We start from the raw sequence: 16854 nt of genomic DNA, 5'->3' as shown, positions 1-16854 counted from the left end.
AGCAGGAACAGGCAGATCTTGGGATTCTGAGCCTTCATTTGGGGGATTCCTGCAGACAGGAAGGTGAGGGCAGCCTCAAGGAAGAGCAGACACTCATCAGTTTGCTTCTGGCATTTTTACTCAGTCCCAGGATTTATTTACAAGCAGCTGGCAAACTTCAGTCCCACCCTGAGGTCTTGGCAGTGTCACGAGGTCAGGCTCTGGGAAATGGCATTTTTAACCTGCAGGACTCACCCTTAAACCCAGCAGTAAGATGGGGTTCAGCAGTGGTTTGGGGCTGAGCTGGGCTTGGGCTGTCCCAAAGGCAAAGATCCTCCACCAAAGAGTCTGAATCTTCCCTTCAGACAAAAATATTTTTTTTTTTCCAAGTGATTTGAAAGCCAAAAGTACCTAAAGGTGAGTTCGGGGCTGATCCCAGCTGCCTGCAGCTCTGGGCACTCCTCAGGCCAGGTCTCAGAGCAGGTCACAGGCTGGTCCCTCTTGGTTCCTCGTGGCAGGAGAAGGTCAGGAGAGGATGGACACCGTGGAGAAGCTGAGGAGCAGGGCAGGCAGGAGGTGGAGCACCCTGGCCACGCTGCCCAGAGGGGCTGAGGACATTGCTGCAGGACAAAGAGAGCATCAGAGCACAGAAATCAGTGACTGAGCTGTGGGAAGTGGATTTGTAGAGATAAGATGTGTTTGAGATAAGAAATGCTGACTTAGAAATGCCATGGAATGAGACAGGAATTGATGAGAGAGAGAAATGGAACTAGAAACAAGTTTCAAAGGATGGCCTTGCCAATAAGACTGGATACTTTGGAGAAACAGAACTGTGAAAGATGAATTGTAGTAGGACCCACGAGGGGTCATTTTAGATTATTAACTTTAAGGCATTTCCAGCATGGTGTAGGAAAAGCTGATTAGCTGGAATCAGAAATACTTCTGATATAATTAAGAAATCAGAAATGCTTCTGATATAATTAAGAAATAGTTGGCTTCTGATTGTGCTGGTGTGAGTTATAACATCTCTATTGTCCCACCCTTCACATGAGACTGAAAATGGAATAAAAGTTTTTAAAAGAGCTCTCAGTTACCCTGTCTTTAAGTAAGAAAACAATCTGACAACTGAACCACTCCTCCATGGGGAAAACATCTCCCTGTGCCCCCTGCAGGGATCCTCTTCTCCTGTCTGACCTCGGCAAACACCAAGCTGAGTTTGGGTTGGAACTGAAGGATCCTCAAATTTCCTTCAACCCCAACCACGGTGATCCTGCCTCGAAGCCCAAACCCAGCACCCCCGAGGAGGAAGGCCTGGAAGTGGTCAGAATGAACCCCAAAATCACCCCAAAAGTGGATAAAAATAACCCAAAATTCACCGCAAATAAACCCCCAAATTAACCCAAAAATGGCCAAAACTCACCCAAAATTCACCCAAAATTTAACCCAAAAATGGGCAAAATTAACCCAAAAATGGGCAAAATTAACCCAAAAATAACCCAAACTTCCCCCAAAACCAGGCAAAATCAACCCAAAAGTTCACCCAAAATGAACACAAAAATGGAAAAAAATCAACCTCAAATTACCCCAAAAATGGGCAAAATTAACCCAAAAATAACCCAAACATCCCCCAAAGACCAGGCAAAATAAACCCAAAAGTTCACCCAAAATAAACCCAAAAAGGAAAAGCTGATTAGCTGGAATCAGAAATACTTCTGATATAATTAAGAAATCAGAAATGCTTCTGATATAATTAAGAAATAGTTGGCTTCTGATTGTGCTGGTGTGAGTTATAACATCTCTATTGTCCCACCCTTCACATGAGACTGAAATGAAAAATGGGGAAAATCAACTCAAAATTCACCCAAAATCAACCCGAAAACCAGGAAACTCAACCCAAAACTCGCTCAGAATCACCCCAGAATCAGCCCCAAACGAACCCATCGAAGCCCGGCCCCCGGCCCCGAAGTACCCGGGAATCTGGGGGTGGCGAGGTTGATGTAGCCCTCCTGCACGCCGCCCGTGAGCCCCGCGTGATTTATATAAAATATAAAATAAGACACATAAATATATAAATAGATATTTACATTTAAATACATTTAAATTTATATATTTAAATATATATTTATATATATATAATATTTATGGCATGTCCCCTGCCACTGTGATAGCCTGCCCTGAAAGAACTCTACTGCTTGCATCCATCCAGGACTCCAAGGTCTATTTTTCAAGGAATTTCAGGCCCTTTCCCACTTTCTAGTGGTCTAACAGAAGACATTTTGGATTTGATGGAATTTAGATTTGACGGAATTCAGATGTGATGGAATTTGGATTTGACGGAATTCAGATGTGATGGAATTTGGATTTGACGGAATTCGGATGTGCTGGAATTCGGATTTGACGGAATTCGGATTTGCTGATTCCCCCAATGGACAACACGACAAAGCCAAGCACGGAACCCCAGGAAATGCAGGAATGAAGGGGCTCCAGGCCAGCTCACCATCAGCGAGTCCCTCCTCAGAGTCACAAAGGTGCTCACGTTCATGTTGACGTCGGCCTTGCTGAGAGCCTTCAGGTCTGCGGCTGGAGCCCCCCCTGCACCAAAGCAGGAGAACACCAAGGATGGCAGAGCCCAGAGGAGCCTGCCCCAAATGGGGATTCTCCAAATGGGGATTCTCCAAAACCCATCAGCCTGGGGCTGGGAACACGGCTGCAGAACAGGGGGTGCTCCTCCTTTTTTTATTAGGAGTTATTTCGTTGGGCATTGAAAATGTGTGGCCAGCAAGTGGAAAGAAGGGTGAGAAGAAGTTGGAAAAAATCTTGGCTTAAAGGGGAAAAAAAACCCCACCTGTTTTTTATTGGGAGTTATTTTGCTGGGCATTAAAAATGTGTGGCCAGAAAGTGGAAAGAAGGGTGAGGAGAAGTTGGGAAAAATCTTGGCTTAAAGGGAAAAAAAAACAACCTTGGCTTAGGGAAAAAAAAAAATCTGACATGGAAAAGGGCTTTGAGATTAATCCTGAGTTTGATTTTCCTTGTCTGGAAACAGATTTGGGCAATTAAAGCAGGCACAGAATTTTTTGTGCCGTCTCAAAGCTGGAAAGACAAACTTTTAACAGCTTGACTTTGAAAATTTCCAAATCTTTGATGGATTTTGATACTCATTTAGTTTGTGGCTAAGAGTTCTCTTTCCCCACAACATCCTGGATCTCTACATACCCAGGTAAGGTAAAATCAGCTCATAGTAAGCAGGTAAATGGTGCTGCTCAGAGAAAGCTTCCTTGGCTTTCTGGTACAAGAGGTTCTTCGTCTCCTGGGAACAGGCTGAGGGATCCAGAGACACCAGTCTGCAGAAAAATAAAGATTTAGGGTGAAAAAAGCTATTGTTATCTTCAACCTGTTCAATTTTTGCATATTCTGAGTGTTTTCTGGGATTCTCTGCACAGCACAGGCGATTCCCAATTCCAGCTCTATGGAGAGAAGCTGAGAGGAAAAACCACGGCCCAGTTTCCTGCTGAGAATTTGTCCTTCAGGTGATGATGGCTCTGATGGTGCCCAATAAATCTGTGTGTTTGCCAAGTGGTACTTAATTAATTTCATTTAATTTCATTCAGTCTTTCAGAGGAATTCAAACTGGAAATGCTTAAAAATCACAAGGATGTGGCACTTGAGGACATGGTTTAGTGGCGAGCTTGGTGACGACCTGAGAAGCCTTTTCCAACCTTAAGGACTCAGTAATTCCATGAAATTCAATTTAATTAACCCTTCTGCAGATGAAAGCAGGCACAGAGTCAGATTTGCAGCCCGCTGGGCTGAATGAAACAGAGTTGGGTTGGGAATCTGAGCCGTGCCTGGCAGCTCCTGAGGTGCTCCCTAAATTCCCATTCCCTGGGAGCAGAAAAAAGGAAAAGGGTGGGGAAGGGCTTTTGGAAGAAGCCGAGGACAGCCCAGGCTGGGACTCACCGGAGGCTGGCGGGGTCGATGGCCTCCAGCTCGGTGGCATTGAGCAGGCACACGTACCTGGTGCCAACGGCATCCAGGGCCGTGGCGTTCAGGGCATTGCCCAGCTCCAGGTAGCGCTTAATTGCTGCTGAGGCCTGCAAGCACAGTTAATGACGTGAATTTAATGGTGTCAGAAGGTGTGGATTCATCCCCGAAATAAACTATTTTTTATATTTTATTTTATGTAGTATTTTATCATTACAAAAATAAAATGGAAGCATTTCAGGTCTGTTCGTGCTGCTGTGAATATTTAATGGCGTTTAATTGCTGCTGAGGCCTGCAAGCACAATTAATTACGTGTATTTAATGGTGTCAGAAGGTGGGGTTGCATCCCCTAAAGAAACTCTTTTTATATTTTATTTTATATAGTGTTTTATCATTACAAAAATAAAATGGAAGCATTTCAGGTCTGTTCGTGCTGCTGTGAATTTTGTGTTAGAGATAGAAATGAGATATTTGGTTTTTTGTGTAGAATAGTTATGTTTTCATTGTACACCATTTTCATATTATTTTATTATTTTTAATTTTAATTTTGTTCATTATTATTTATTTTTATTAATTTTAAAAATTATTTTTAAATTATTTTTATTGTACACCATTTTTATATCATATTAGAAGATATTGTGTTTGAATTTAATTGGTTAGTAATCTAGTGAAACTTAGTTCATTGGTTAGTAAGGGTTATTGTTTATTAAAGAATACATGTTACATATTTGTATATATAAAATATTTCTATATATGTTATATATTTGTATATATAACATATATTTCTATATTTGTTATATATTTCTATATTTGTTATATATTTCTATATTTGTTATATATTTCTATATTTGTTATATATTTCTATATTTGTTATATATTTCTATATTTGTTATATATTTCTATATTTGTTATATATTTCTATATTTGTTATATATTTCTCTATATAACATATATAGATATATAACATATATATAGATATATATGTCCATATATGTTCTATATTTCTGTATATAACATATATTTCTATACATAACAAACATGTATTTCTATAGATGTTATATGTTTATTAAACATTTTATAGATATGTTTATATATTTTAAACTGAATTTTATGGGATAGACTTCTTGTTTTTATAGGTGTGAACAGCTTTTTTACAAGAACAGATTGTTGTGCTGACTGATTTTTATTCATATTTTTTTTTTTTGAAATGGGAATTTAATAGGTTAGTTTAGAACACAAAGCCTGATTTTATAAGACCTTTTTTTTTTTATAAAGTTTCCGTTCATTGGGCCACAAAGCTTGATTTTATAACACCTTTTTTTTATAAAATTTCCATTCATTGGGCCACCCAAAGTTGTGGCACCAAGGATGCTCCGACCCCCTGAGAAGCCAGAGCCAGGAGAGCAGAGCCCAGCCCGTACCAGGGGATCCGAGGGCTGAGGATCAGTTTTCAGGAACGCTGCCAGCGCGTCAGCAGAGCTCAGCTTCCAGGTGGAGATCTCCTCCGGGCTGAGCAGGCCCAGGAGAGGGCCCATCCCAGCCAGGACATGCTGGGGATAACCGTGGGGATACCTCTGTGGAGACACCAGGGCACGGGCTGAGCTCAGCCTGGCAGAGGGACGTGATGTTAGTGCTGTTTTCAGCTCTGTGATCAGGATTGGAGGGAGGACGGAGCCACGTTCCTCTCAGAGGTGTCCTGTGAAAGGCTGAGGGCCAACCCGGCAGGAAAACCCTCATTAGATATAGAAATGAGAGATGAGAAATAAATATTTTCCCAGTAAAGGTGGTTGAACCATGGGAGAGGAGCTGAGAGACAGTGGAGTCACATCCTTGGAGATCCTAAATCCACCAGGACAAGGCCCTGAGAGATTCCATCAGTGGAAATTTGAGTCACATCCTTGGAGACCCTAAATTCCCCATGACAAGACCCTGAACAATCCCATCAGTAGAAATTTGAGTCACATCCTTGGAGATCCTAAATCCACCAGGACAAGACCCTGAACAATCCCATCAGTGGAAATTTGAGTCACGTCCTTGGAGATCCTGAATTCCCCAGGAAAAGGCTCTGAAAGGTCCCATCAGTGGAAATTTGAGTCACATCCTTGGAGATCCTAAATTCCCCATGACAAGGCCCTGAGAGATTCCATCAGTGGTAATTTGAGTCATACCTTTGGAGATCCTAAACCCACCAGGACAGGGCCCTAAGTGATTCCATCAGTGGAAATTTGAGACATACCCCTGGAGATCCTAAATCCAGAAGGACAAGGCCCTGAGTGATTCCATCAGCGGAAATTTAGACATACCCCTGGAGATCCTAAATTCCCCATGACAAGGCCCTGAGAGATCCCATCAGTGGAAATTTGAATCACATCCTTGGAGATCCTAAATTCCCCAGGACAAGGCCCTGAACAATCCCATCAGTGGAAATTTAAATCACACTCTTGGAGATCCTAAATCCACCAGGACAAGGCCCTGAACAATCCCATCAGTGGAAATTGGGTATTTTGGGCTGGAATTACCTCGTGCAGGTACTCCTTCAGCACAGCCAGCTGGGGGATGCTGAAGGGGTAGGTGAGGACCTGGGAGAGGTGATTTTCCAGGAAGAGGTGATTTTCCTGGGAGATGTTCTGCAGGCAGGCACGCAGGAGCTCCGGTGGGATGTAAAAGGTAGGCATCAGGTCATCATTCAGAACTTCCTCTGTTATCTCCAGGTCAGCTGGGCAACCTGCTGAAGCTACGGCAAACTCAGGGTTAGATCAAATCCTTTGGCACCAGGCTTTGGATTCCAGAATCATTTTGCTTGGAAAGACCTCCAAGGTTCTGTGCCCGATCCCCACTTGGTCACCAGCACTGAGGTCCTTGGGCACCTCCAGGGATGGGGACTCCAAACCTCCCTGGGAGCCTCTCCCAAGGCCTCAGGAGCTCCAGGGAGACCCCTGGGCCCAGAGGAGGGTCAGAGTGACTCCTGCTCCCCAGTGGGAATGTCAGGGTGACCCCTGGTCCCAGAGGAGCTCCAGGGTGATCCCTGGTCCCAGAGGGAATGTCAGGGCAACCCCTGCTCCAGGAGGGAGCGTCAGGGTGACTCCTGCTCCCAGTGGGAATGTCGGGGTGACCCCTGGGCCCAGGGGGAGCTCAGGGTGACCTCTGCTCCCAGTGGGAATGTCAGGGTGACCCCTGGTCCCAGAGGGAATGTCATGGTTACTCTTGGGCCCAGAGGGAGGGTCAGGGTGAACTCTGCTCCCAGTGGGAATGTCAGGGTGACCTCTGCTCCCCAATGGGAATGTCAGGGCAACCCCTGGGCCCAGGAGGAATGTCATGGTCACCCCTGGTCCCTGAGGGAGCTCCAGGGTGACCTCTGCTCCCAGAGGGAATGTCAGGGTGACCCCTGGGCCCAGAGGGAATCTCAGGGTGACCTCTGCTCTCAGTAGGAGCTCCAGGGTGACCCCTGGGCCCAGGGGCAATGTCATGGTCACCGTTGGTCCCAGGGGGAATGTCATGGTCACCCCTGGGCCCAGAGGAGGGTCAGGGTGATCCCTGGTCCCAATGGGAATGTCAGGGTGACCCCTGGTCCCTGAGGGAGCTCAGGGTGACCTCTGCTCCCAGAGGGAGCTCCAGGGTGGCCCCTGAGCCCAGGAGGAACACTCTGGCTCAGGACAGCTCCCGTACCTTCCGCTCGCTTGTGCCGCCGGGGCAGGAGCTCCCCGACGATGGTGGCCAGCTCCTCCCTGGACAGGGGGGAATCCCAGGCAAAGTTCCTCAGCCAGGTGGTCAAAGCTTTCTGCGAGGAAAAGGGATCATCAGGGGGATTTGGGAATGCTGGGTGTGCCTCCAGCACAGCCCCTGCTCCTCACACAGCGGGCTCTGAGCATGGAGATCCTGAACCAAAAGCAATTCCTTAAATGTTTGAACTCTCCCTTTGCCCAGCCCATCAGAGACTGGAGCTCCTCACAAAGCACTGGGAGAGTTATTCCTTCTCCCCAAGTGACAGGAAGGGACTGGCAGTGACCTGGATTTGCAGTTGCAGCCTGTCAGCAGTGATGCCTTCAGTTTGAGCTTTCCTGTTTTCCAGATTGCTTTGGTACAGAACTCTGAACTCCACACCAAGTGCCAGCAGCTCTCCTCACAGCTCAGCCACACAGAACAATCCTTTGCCAGCCCCAGAACCAAGGACACCACTGCAGCTTCAGCCCCAAAAGTGCAAACAGGGAATGGAGGAGAGCAGTCTGGGAGGATGGGACTGCATCACCTGAGCTGGACTTGGACAATGAACCCCAGTGTGGAAATGGAACAAAACTGATAAAAGTGTGAGAACTCCTGACCCATTGTCCATCTTGGGTGCAGCCACAGTCAGGCTCTTGTACTGCCCAAGGTGGATCCTTTGAGACTTTTAATAAATCCCTGCTTTATTCCTTTAGCTCTGCCCAAGGTGTATCCTTTGAGGCTTTTAATAAATCCCTGCTTTACTCCTTTAGCTCTGCCCAGGTCTGCTCCAGGCCCCAGCTCCATGAACCCTCCCTTCCCACACCCCCATCCCCCTGGCAGCAGCAGCTTTAAAGGAAGAACTGCTGGAATCAGGCTGGCCAAGCCCCCCAGCAGACCCCAGCCCCATTCCAGCCCAGCAGTGCCCCCCGAGCCCCCCAGGCGTGGGCAGAGCCCACCTTGGGGATCTGCTGCAGGATGCTGGGGTCCAGCACAGGGAGCAGCCTGCCCAGCTCGCTCAGGGTGAAGGCTGACCACGCTGCAGGAGGCCTGCAGACAAAAAAATGTGTTGCAAATAAGTGAAAGCTTGTAAAAGAACAGCCTTATAAATGTCATTTAAACCTTAGTGCTCTAACTAAGCTGTTACATTCCCATAGGAAAAGAATTATAAGAATAAAAATCAATTTACATAACGATCTATTCTTGTAAGAAAACAGTTCGCACCTATAAAAATAAGAAGTAATCTCATAAAAATCTATAAATAAAAAATATAAACTATCTAGAAAGAGAAAAGTTTAATAAACATATACACTAACCATTACCAACCAATCAACTGAGTTTCAATCATTTACTAACCTGTTAAATTCAAACACAGCACCTTCTAATATCCCATAAAATGAGCTATATGCAATAAAAATTCAGCTACTCTACACAAAAAACAGTGTCTCATCTGTCTCATTTCTATCTCTAACACAAGCTACAATGAAAATGAGCAGGTATCAGCTGTCAAGGAAGAACAAAAGGGAAAAAAACACCTTTAAATCCCCCAGGATTACATCCTCATAACATGTGACGTTAAGAAAACAAAGTTTAAACCCTAAAACACCTCAACCACTTCCTGTTGCACAAAATGTCATTGCAGCAGAGCAGAAGCTGTCAAGGACATAAATCAGGGCAGCTGGGTGGGAAAATGGCCTTGAACAAACATATTATTTTCTTAAGGCTCCTTCTGGAACCCAAAGAATTTCTGTTGCTTGCTATGGCCCAGTTCAGTGCCAAGATCCTGGGACAACTGACCCAGGAAGGAAAATATTTTGCTTCTCTCTGTGTTAGAATAGGGATTTATCAAACATCTCTCACTGGACAGGCAGAATGTCTGCTGGAAGTCTGTGCCTGACAAACAGCTTGGCCTCACCCGTGATCACCAGGCCAGCCAGAGAAGTTTGATTAATGAAAAATCAATTTTTCAGACCAGAGGAAAAGCTTTTATTGAGCAAGAGAGACAGAAGTGACCCCTTATTTTCCAGGAGAATTTCACCCAGGCCTTTCAGCTGAAATAATTTCAACCAAACAACATAAAAGGCCCAGTGCAAATCTCAAAAGCAAGAAGTTTTTTTGGTTTTTGACCAAGCTGCTTGGCTGGAGTTCACCCAGGCCTTAACAGGACCACGGGCTTGATTAAGGGAACAGTCCAGGAGAAAAATCCTTACCCAAAGGTGGTGTTGCCACTGCTGAGGACGTCCCTGATGGCCTCTTCTTGCTCAGGCAGGAAAGATCCACACTGGCTCAAATCCTTCAGCAGAGTGCCCCCAGAACTCCTGATGTACTCCCCACCCAGGTCACACACCAGCCAGCCCAGGAGCTCAGCGCTTCTCTTATTTATTTGTGTGCCAGGAATTCTCTGGAATAAAGGCAGAGCCATTAGCTGGGATGGAGCATCCCCTGGAGCCCAATTCCTGCAGGATCCCAATTCCTGCAAGATCCCAATTCCTGCAAGATCCCAGTTCCTGCAAGATCCCAGTTCCTGCAGGACCCCCATCCAGCCCTGCAGGACCCCAATCAATCCCTGCAGGATCCCAATCAAGCCCTGTAGGACCCCCCCAATTCCTGCAGGACCCCAATCAATCCCTGCAGGACCCCAAATCCCTGCAGGATCCCAATCAATCCCTGCAGGACCCCAATCAATCCCTGCAAGATCCCAATTCCTGCAGGACCCCAATCCAGCCCTGCAGGACCCCAAATCCCTGCAGAAACCCAGTTCCTTCAGGATCCCCATCCCTGCAGGATCCCCAGTCAATCCCTGAAAGACCCCAATTCCTGCAAGACCCCAATCAAGCCCTGCAGGACCCCCATCCCTGCAGCACCCCAGTTCCTTCAGGATCCCAATTCCTGCAGGACCCCAATCAAGCCCTGCAGGACCCCCATCCCTGCAGCACCCCAGTTCCTTCAGGATCCCAATTCCTGCAGGACCCCAATCAAGCCCTGCAGGACCCCCATCCCTGCAGCACCCCAGTTCCTTCAGGATCCCAATCCCTGTAAAACCCCAATCCCTACAGGACCCCAATCCCTACAGGACCCCCATCCCTACAGGACCCCCATCCCTGCAGGACCCCCATCCCTCTCCTCATACCAGGCACTCCAGGGCCTCCAGGAGCAGTCCCAATCAAGCCCTGTAGGACCCCAATCCCTGCAAGACCCCAATTCTTTCAGGGTCCCAATTCCTGCAAGATCCCAATCAAGCCCTGCAGAATCCCAATCCCTACAGGATCCCAATCCCTGCAGCACCCCAGCTCCTTCAGGATCCCAATCCCTGCAGGACCCCAATCCCTGCAAGACCCAAATTCCTGGAGGATCCCAGTTCCTTCAGGACTCCAATCCCTGCAGGATCCCCATCCAGCCCTGCAGGATCCCAATTCCTGCAGGTTCCCAATCAAGTCCTGCAGGACCCCAATTCCTGGAGGATCCCACTTCCTTCAGGATCCCAGTTCCTGCAGGACCCCAATCAAGCCCTATAGGACCCCAATCCCTGCAAGACCCCCATCCCTCTCCTCATACCAGGCACTCCAGGGCCTCCAGGAGCAGCTGCTGCCTCTGGGGGCTCTCTCTGGGCAGAACATCCCCGTTTGCCTTCCCAACGTTGATGAAGAACTGGCTGCAGTTCCCTGCATAGTCTGAGGGGCTGGAAAGACAAGCTCCATGAATTTTGGGGAATGAGATCAAGCTCGATGCACGCCATGTCTGATAAAACACCTTCCACACCTGCACACTGAACTCCAGGAGTTGCTCTTCCCCGGTTTTCTTCTATGCCATTAAATCCTTTTAAAATTCCTTAAGTTTAAAAAACGGTTCTTTAAAAATAAATTTTCACCTGAAGGAATTTGTTGTGTGAGACACAGCTTAAAATTGTTCAAGGTTTGGGTGCAGAACCACAGCAGGAAGGTTCTGGAACAGGGGAATTCACTCTATTCCCTGTTTTCTTTGGTGTTGTAAGGGAAAAGCACATTCAGAGGCCTGGGAATGCTAAACTTGGCCTTGGCCACTGCCTGGGAGGGGGCAGCCTCAGCTTCTCTGGGAAACCTGGGCCTCCCCACCCTGACAAGGAAGGATTTATTCCAATATCTCATACAAATCCACCCTCCTCCAGCTTCCTGCAATCCCATTTTTTATAACCCAGGAAGAGGCTTGAACAACTCTGAAATAAAAATCAAATTAGTCAGCCCGGTTATAAACTAATCTTTATTTTTCCTGTGTTGCTCTAAGGCAAGATGATGAAAACCACAGCACAGTTACCTTAAAAACAGCAGCAGGTCTTGGGGATAACTGTCCCAGTCCTGGGGAATCCCATGCAGAGTCAGCATCTTCAGCAGGCAGCTCAGCTGGAAGGACACCAGAGATTGCAGCAAGGAGAGAAACCACCACGAAACACAAGGAAAAGACAAAATAATGTAAAGATTTTATGCTGCTCTGAAGAAAGAAAATTAAAAAAAAAAAGAGAAAAAAAGAAAAAAATATGGAAATCAAAGGGTTTGGATTTCTCTCTTCAGGGAAACTCGGCTGTGGGAGGGACACCCAGGACTTTTGTTCACAGGAAGGGACCACAGGGACCACCCTGACACCCCAACAACCCCCCCTGTCCCTGGGTCACCCTCTGGGGGCAGAACCTGTCCCCAAAACCCATCCTACCCCCCTGGCACATCCCTGCTCCAGCCCCTGAGCTCCAGGGGCTGTTCTGGCTGAACAATTCCCTTCAGTTCACGCAGGACACCACCAAACCCTCGGGAATGTGGGCATTACCTGGTCCTGGCCCAGCCTGACCTTCTTCTTCCTCATGACCCTGGCCAGCTCCTGGAACCTCTCTGCCCCCACAGCGCTGGCAGCTGCACAGGTGAAGCCCTGGAGCACAGACTGGGAGAGCCTGGCAGTTCCCAGCAGGAAAACCAGAAGGGAAAAGCCTTCAGGAAGGTGCATTCAGAGCAAAACTCCGCTGACTCCATTGTCTGTTCCAGATATAAATCTCTGTTTTCATCATTTTCATCTCAAATAAGTCAAAAGACACAGCAGCCCCTTCTAAATGAATCCCTGGAATTGCCCTCTGGAAGGTTTGGAAATGCATTCCCTGCTTGGAAATGCCTTCCCGAGGCAATCTGGAGCAAGATTCCAGGTGCAGCCTGAGCCAGCAGCATCATTTCAGAAAGAAAATGTGGCTCCTGGGTGCATGTGACAGCTGAGCCCTGGTAAATCTCCGTGTTCCACATCTGTGTTTGGGTTCCCATCCCATTTCCCATCTGCTCCCATGGATTCCAGGGCGTGGATGTGGATGCTCCATGGGAAAGGTGGGAATTGCCAGGAAAACAAACAGAAAATGGAGGGAGAGGAGGAAAATCTTTACCTGTTGAAGTCAGGCTCTGCCTTCACCACGTCACTGAAAAACATGGCAGCCTGGGGAGCAAAGGCAGAGCTCAGAGGTTTTCCAGGGAAAACAGCCCCGATTCCAGGGGGATTTGTGGAATTCACGGCCCCACAGAGGGCAGGGCTGCCCGGGAGGGGAAGGAGGAGCCCTTTACCTGCTCTCTGGTCCATGGTTTGTCGTTGAGATCCTGAACGTTTGGCTTCTCTTCCCCAAAAACCAGCAGGGATTTTGGGATGGAGCTGGCCAGAGCACTGGGAATGAGTCTAACCAGCTCAGAGGGGTGGCCAACCCTGGAGGAAACCTTGGAAAAACCCAACAGAAAAAACCCAATCTCACTTCAGTGAGATTTGCTTTCGTCCAAACCATGGCAGGATCAGAACCAGGGAATTGTTCAGGCTGGAAAAGACCTCCAGGATCAAGTCCAACCTTGAATTATTCTGCTCCATTTATATTCTTTCCCTGGGAACATCCACTGGGAAGCAGCTTTTGGGAGCACCCCACAAAACAAATCCCTCCTGGCCTTGTCCCCAAGAGGCTGGGCAGGCCAAGGACAGTGACACGGAGGCAGTGGCCTGTCCTGCTGCCACCCTGCCAGGCTGTGCCCATCCCAGCTGTGCCACACCTGGCCCAGGTGAGCTGAGCCCCACTCCTGCTCCTGGCTGAGGCCTGAGCAGACAAACCCAGGTCACCTTTTCCACCAGGGTCCTCTTCAGAGCCGAGGGCAGCGTGTCCACGTGCTGGGCAAAGCCTGGCAGCTGGATGGCCTCCAGGACGACCTCTGGGGACAAACTCCTGAGCGTGCTGCTGTTGAGGCCAGCCACCAAAGTGCCCAGCTCTGCCAGGCTCTGTCCATCCCGGAGCTGCAAGGGAATCCCAGGAAAAATCAGCTTGGAAAGGACCTTTGAGATCCTTGAGGCCCAGCTGTGCCCAGCCCAGAGCTCTGAGTGCTGATGCCTTAAATTTGAACTTTTATATTTACCAGATTCTGGACTGCATTGGTTTCTAACTCTGAACTCCATATAAAGTGTCAGCAGGTTCTCCTCACAGCTCAGCCACACAAAAAAATCCTTTTTTGTCAGATTAAGCCCTTTTTTGACTCAGGCATGTGGTAACTGAGAGCTGTTTTAAAAACTTTTATTTCATTTTCAAACTCATGTGAAGGGTGAGACAATAGAGATGTTATAATTCACACCATCACAATCACAAGTTAACTATTTCCTAATTACAATTCATTATAAGCATTTCTTGGCCTATCAGTTTTAGCCACACCATGCTGGAAATGCCTTAAAGTTAATAATCTAAAATGACCCCTCGTGGGTCCTACTGTTTCCTAACACCCAACCTAAATTTCCCTTGGTGCATCTTGAGGCTGTGTCCTCTGGTTCTGTCAGAATCCTTTGAAGTCCTTTCAATAAACCCCTGCTTTATCCCTTTCACTCTGTCCACCCTCTGTTCCAGGGATCAGAGCCACCTCCAGACATCCCTTGGGATGAGGATTCCCAGCCTCCCTGGGCACCCCCAGGGCCTGAAACCCTTCCCAGAGGAGGCTCATGGACATGAGGAGCTCTGTACCTGGTAGCCAGAGAGGAGCAGTTTGTTGAGCACAGCCCTGGCCTGCTCAGCCCTCCAGCCCTGGACTGTCCCCAGGGCAGGCAGAGCTGCCTCCAGCTGCTCCCCAGGGATGCTCTCCTGGATCCTGGACACCGAGAGCCCCAGGGCAGCCTGGCCCAGGGCTCGCAGCACGGCTGGGGACAAATCCTCCAAACTCCTCAGCAGGGAGGCTGCCACCTGTGCCACGAGACAGAGCAGGGTCAGAGCAGCAGCACTGGATCCCACAGCCCTCAGTCCCTGGTTTCTGCTCAGGATTGCCCGTGGGTGTGTGGAAGAGGTTTTACACAACTTCTGGGAGCCAGAGAGCAGTTTGAGAAGAGGATCCATGTTTATCCCTGAATTTCCTACCAAGGTTGTTGACAGAGAAACCAAGAAATAAAGAAGAAGAAATAAGAGAAACCAGGGAATAAAGAAGAAGAAATAAGAGAAACCAGGGAACAAAGAAAGAAGGAGAAATAAGAGAAACCAGGGAACAAAGAAAGAAGGAGAAATAAGAGAAACCAACAAAGAAGGAGAAATGAGAAACCAAGAAAGAATGAGAAATAAGAGAAACCAACAAAGAAGAAATAAGAGAAACCAACAAAGAAAGAAGGAGAAATAAGAGAAAGCAAGCAAGAAAGAAGGAGAAATAAGAGAAACTAATAAAGAAAGAAGGAGAAATAAGAGAAACCGACAAAGAAAGAAGGAGAAATAAGAGAAAGCAAGAAAGAAAGGAGGAGAAATAAGAGAAACCAAGAAAGAAAGGAGGAGAAATAAGAGACACCTGCAATTCTCTATTCCAATGAGCACTTTGTTTGTCTCTCCTGAGCAACGAGTGAAGTGTAAACTTGGGGGTTTTGCAAGAATGTACAAACAGCATGCATGCTGGAGCAAGGACAGTTTGAAGCCTCTGTTAATGGAGTGTGCTGCTGTGCATTGTCTCCCTGTCCTTGTGGATGGACCATTCCCACCACGGAGCCCCTGAGGTGATGAAAGCCCAGCCAGACACCACAACAAGGACAGGGTGACCCAGAGGAGGGTGACAGGAGGGGACACAGAGCTGGGCCCCATTCCCATGCTGAGAGCATCCCCAGGCGCTCACCTGCAGTTCCCGAGGTGCCAGGGAGGCTCGGGGCACCCCCCTGCTCCAGGGGCAGCTCCTCCCGAGCCTGCGGGCCACCCCCAAAGCCTCCTCCCTGCTCAGGTGTGCCACTGCCCCGGGGCTCAGGTGACAGAGAAACCTGTCCGGGAGGCTGTGGGGAAAGGAGAGGCTGGCTGAGACCTTCCCTCTGTGCCAGGGGATTTCCTTCTCCAGGCAGCTCCCCCAGCTCAGGGAGCTGGGAAAGCCTGGAAGCACTGCAGGGAAATCGTGTCCCAGGAAAAGAACGGGGGAGCTGGCCCTCCTCGGGAGCAAGGGCAGTGGGGTCATGTGAAAATGGAATCTTTAAAGAGAAAACGAATAGAACCCTTAAAGAGAAAACGAATAGAACCCTTAAAGAGAAAACGAATAGAGCCCTTAAAGAGAAAACTAATAGAAGCCTTAAAGAGAAAATTAATAGAAGCCTTAAAGAAAAAAAATAATAGAACCCTTAAAGGGAAAATTAATAGAACCTTTAAAATTACTATAACCTTTAGAGGAAAAATGAATAGAACCCTTAAAGAAAAAATGAATAGAACCCTTAAAGAAAAAAATTAATACAACCTTTAAAAAAGAAAATGAGTAGAACCTTTAAAGGGAAAATGAATGGAACCTTTAAAGGGAAAAATTATAGAAGCCTTAAAGGGAAAAATTATAGAACCCTTAAAGGGAAAAATTAATAGAACCTCTAAAGAGGAAATGAATCAACAGTGCCTCGCTGAGCCATGCCAGGAAATCAGATGCCCTCGGACCCGTACCTGGAGAGAGGAAAGGCAGGAGCAGAGGTCAGCAGCTGGGTGTAGTACAGGGCAGTCTCCCTGAGCAAGGTGAGGTTCCCAACCATCTCCATGTTCACCGGGTCCCTGGCGAATCTTTGAAGCTGAAGGTGCAAAAAAATAAAAAGGGAAAATGGTTCAGATGGATCCTTCAATCCTGGCAGTGACACGGGACAGCTTGAGCCAACCTCAGGGCTCTTCACCTGGGTTTAAAGTTGTGCTGAGGTTTATTTTGTTTTTATTCAGATCCGTACCTGGAGAGAGGAAAGGCAGGAGCAGAG

At 47.7% G+C, this 16854-nt stretch overlaps 1 protein-coding gene across 1 annotated transcript; it reads right to left on the bottom strand.

Annotated features, from left to right (window-relative positions):
• Nucleotides 1-100: 100 nt before the first annotated feature.
• On the bottom strand, nt 101-16696 carry MSLN (mesothelin). Its single transcript, XM_039731845.1, has 19 exons — nt 16556-16696; nt 15762-15912; nt 14642-14857; nt 13759-13929; nt 13224-13370; nt 13049-13098; nt 12454-12574; nt 11950-12035; nt 11215-11338; nt 9870-10060; nt 8619-8709; nt 7627-7738; nt 6480-6694; nt 5382-5534; nt 3937-4070; nt 3193-3320; nt 2315-2571; nt 1949-2012; nt 101-599 (listed from the first exon to the last, which is right to left on the bottom strand). Exons 1-19 carry the CDS (start codon nt 16645-16647, stop codon nt 505-507), a joined length of 2598 nt encoding a protein of 865 aa, XP_039587779.1. The 5' UTR covers nt 16648-16696; the 3' UTR covers nt 101-504.
• Between the last annotated feature and the right edge of the window lie 158 nt (nt 16697-16854).

The sequence above is a fragment of the Passer montanus genome, unplaced genomic scaffold (assembly GCF_014805655.1).
Source record: "Passer montanus isolate IOZ18808 unplaced genomic scaffold, ASM1480565v1 scaffold8, whole genome shotgun sequence".
Taxonomy (NCBI): Eukaryota; Metazoa; Chordata; class Aves; order Passeriformes; family Passeridae; genus Passer; species Passer montanus.
This window is presented reverse-complemented; position numbering and strand designations above follow the sequence as displayed.

Bases quoted from the DNA above. Each gene is read 5' to 3' on its own strand.
- MSLN (XM_039731845.1), bottom strand. From the start codon at position 16,647: ATGGAGATGGTTGGGAACCTCACCTTGCTCAGGGAGACTGCCCTGTAC. The intron at 13,371-13,758 runs GTGACCTGGGTT...GGTTTTTCCAAG, and splicing joins AGAGGACCCTGGTGGAAAAG to GTTTCCTCCAGGGTTGGCCA. The intron at 12,575-13,048 runs GTAAAGATTTTC...GGGAACTGCCAG, and splicing joins GCAGAGCCTGACTTCAACAG to GCTCTCCCAGTCTGTGCTCC.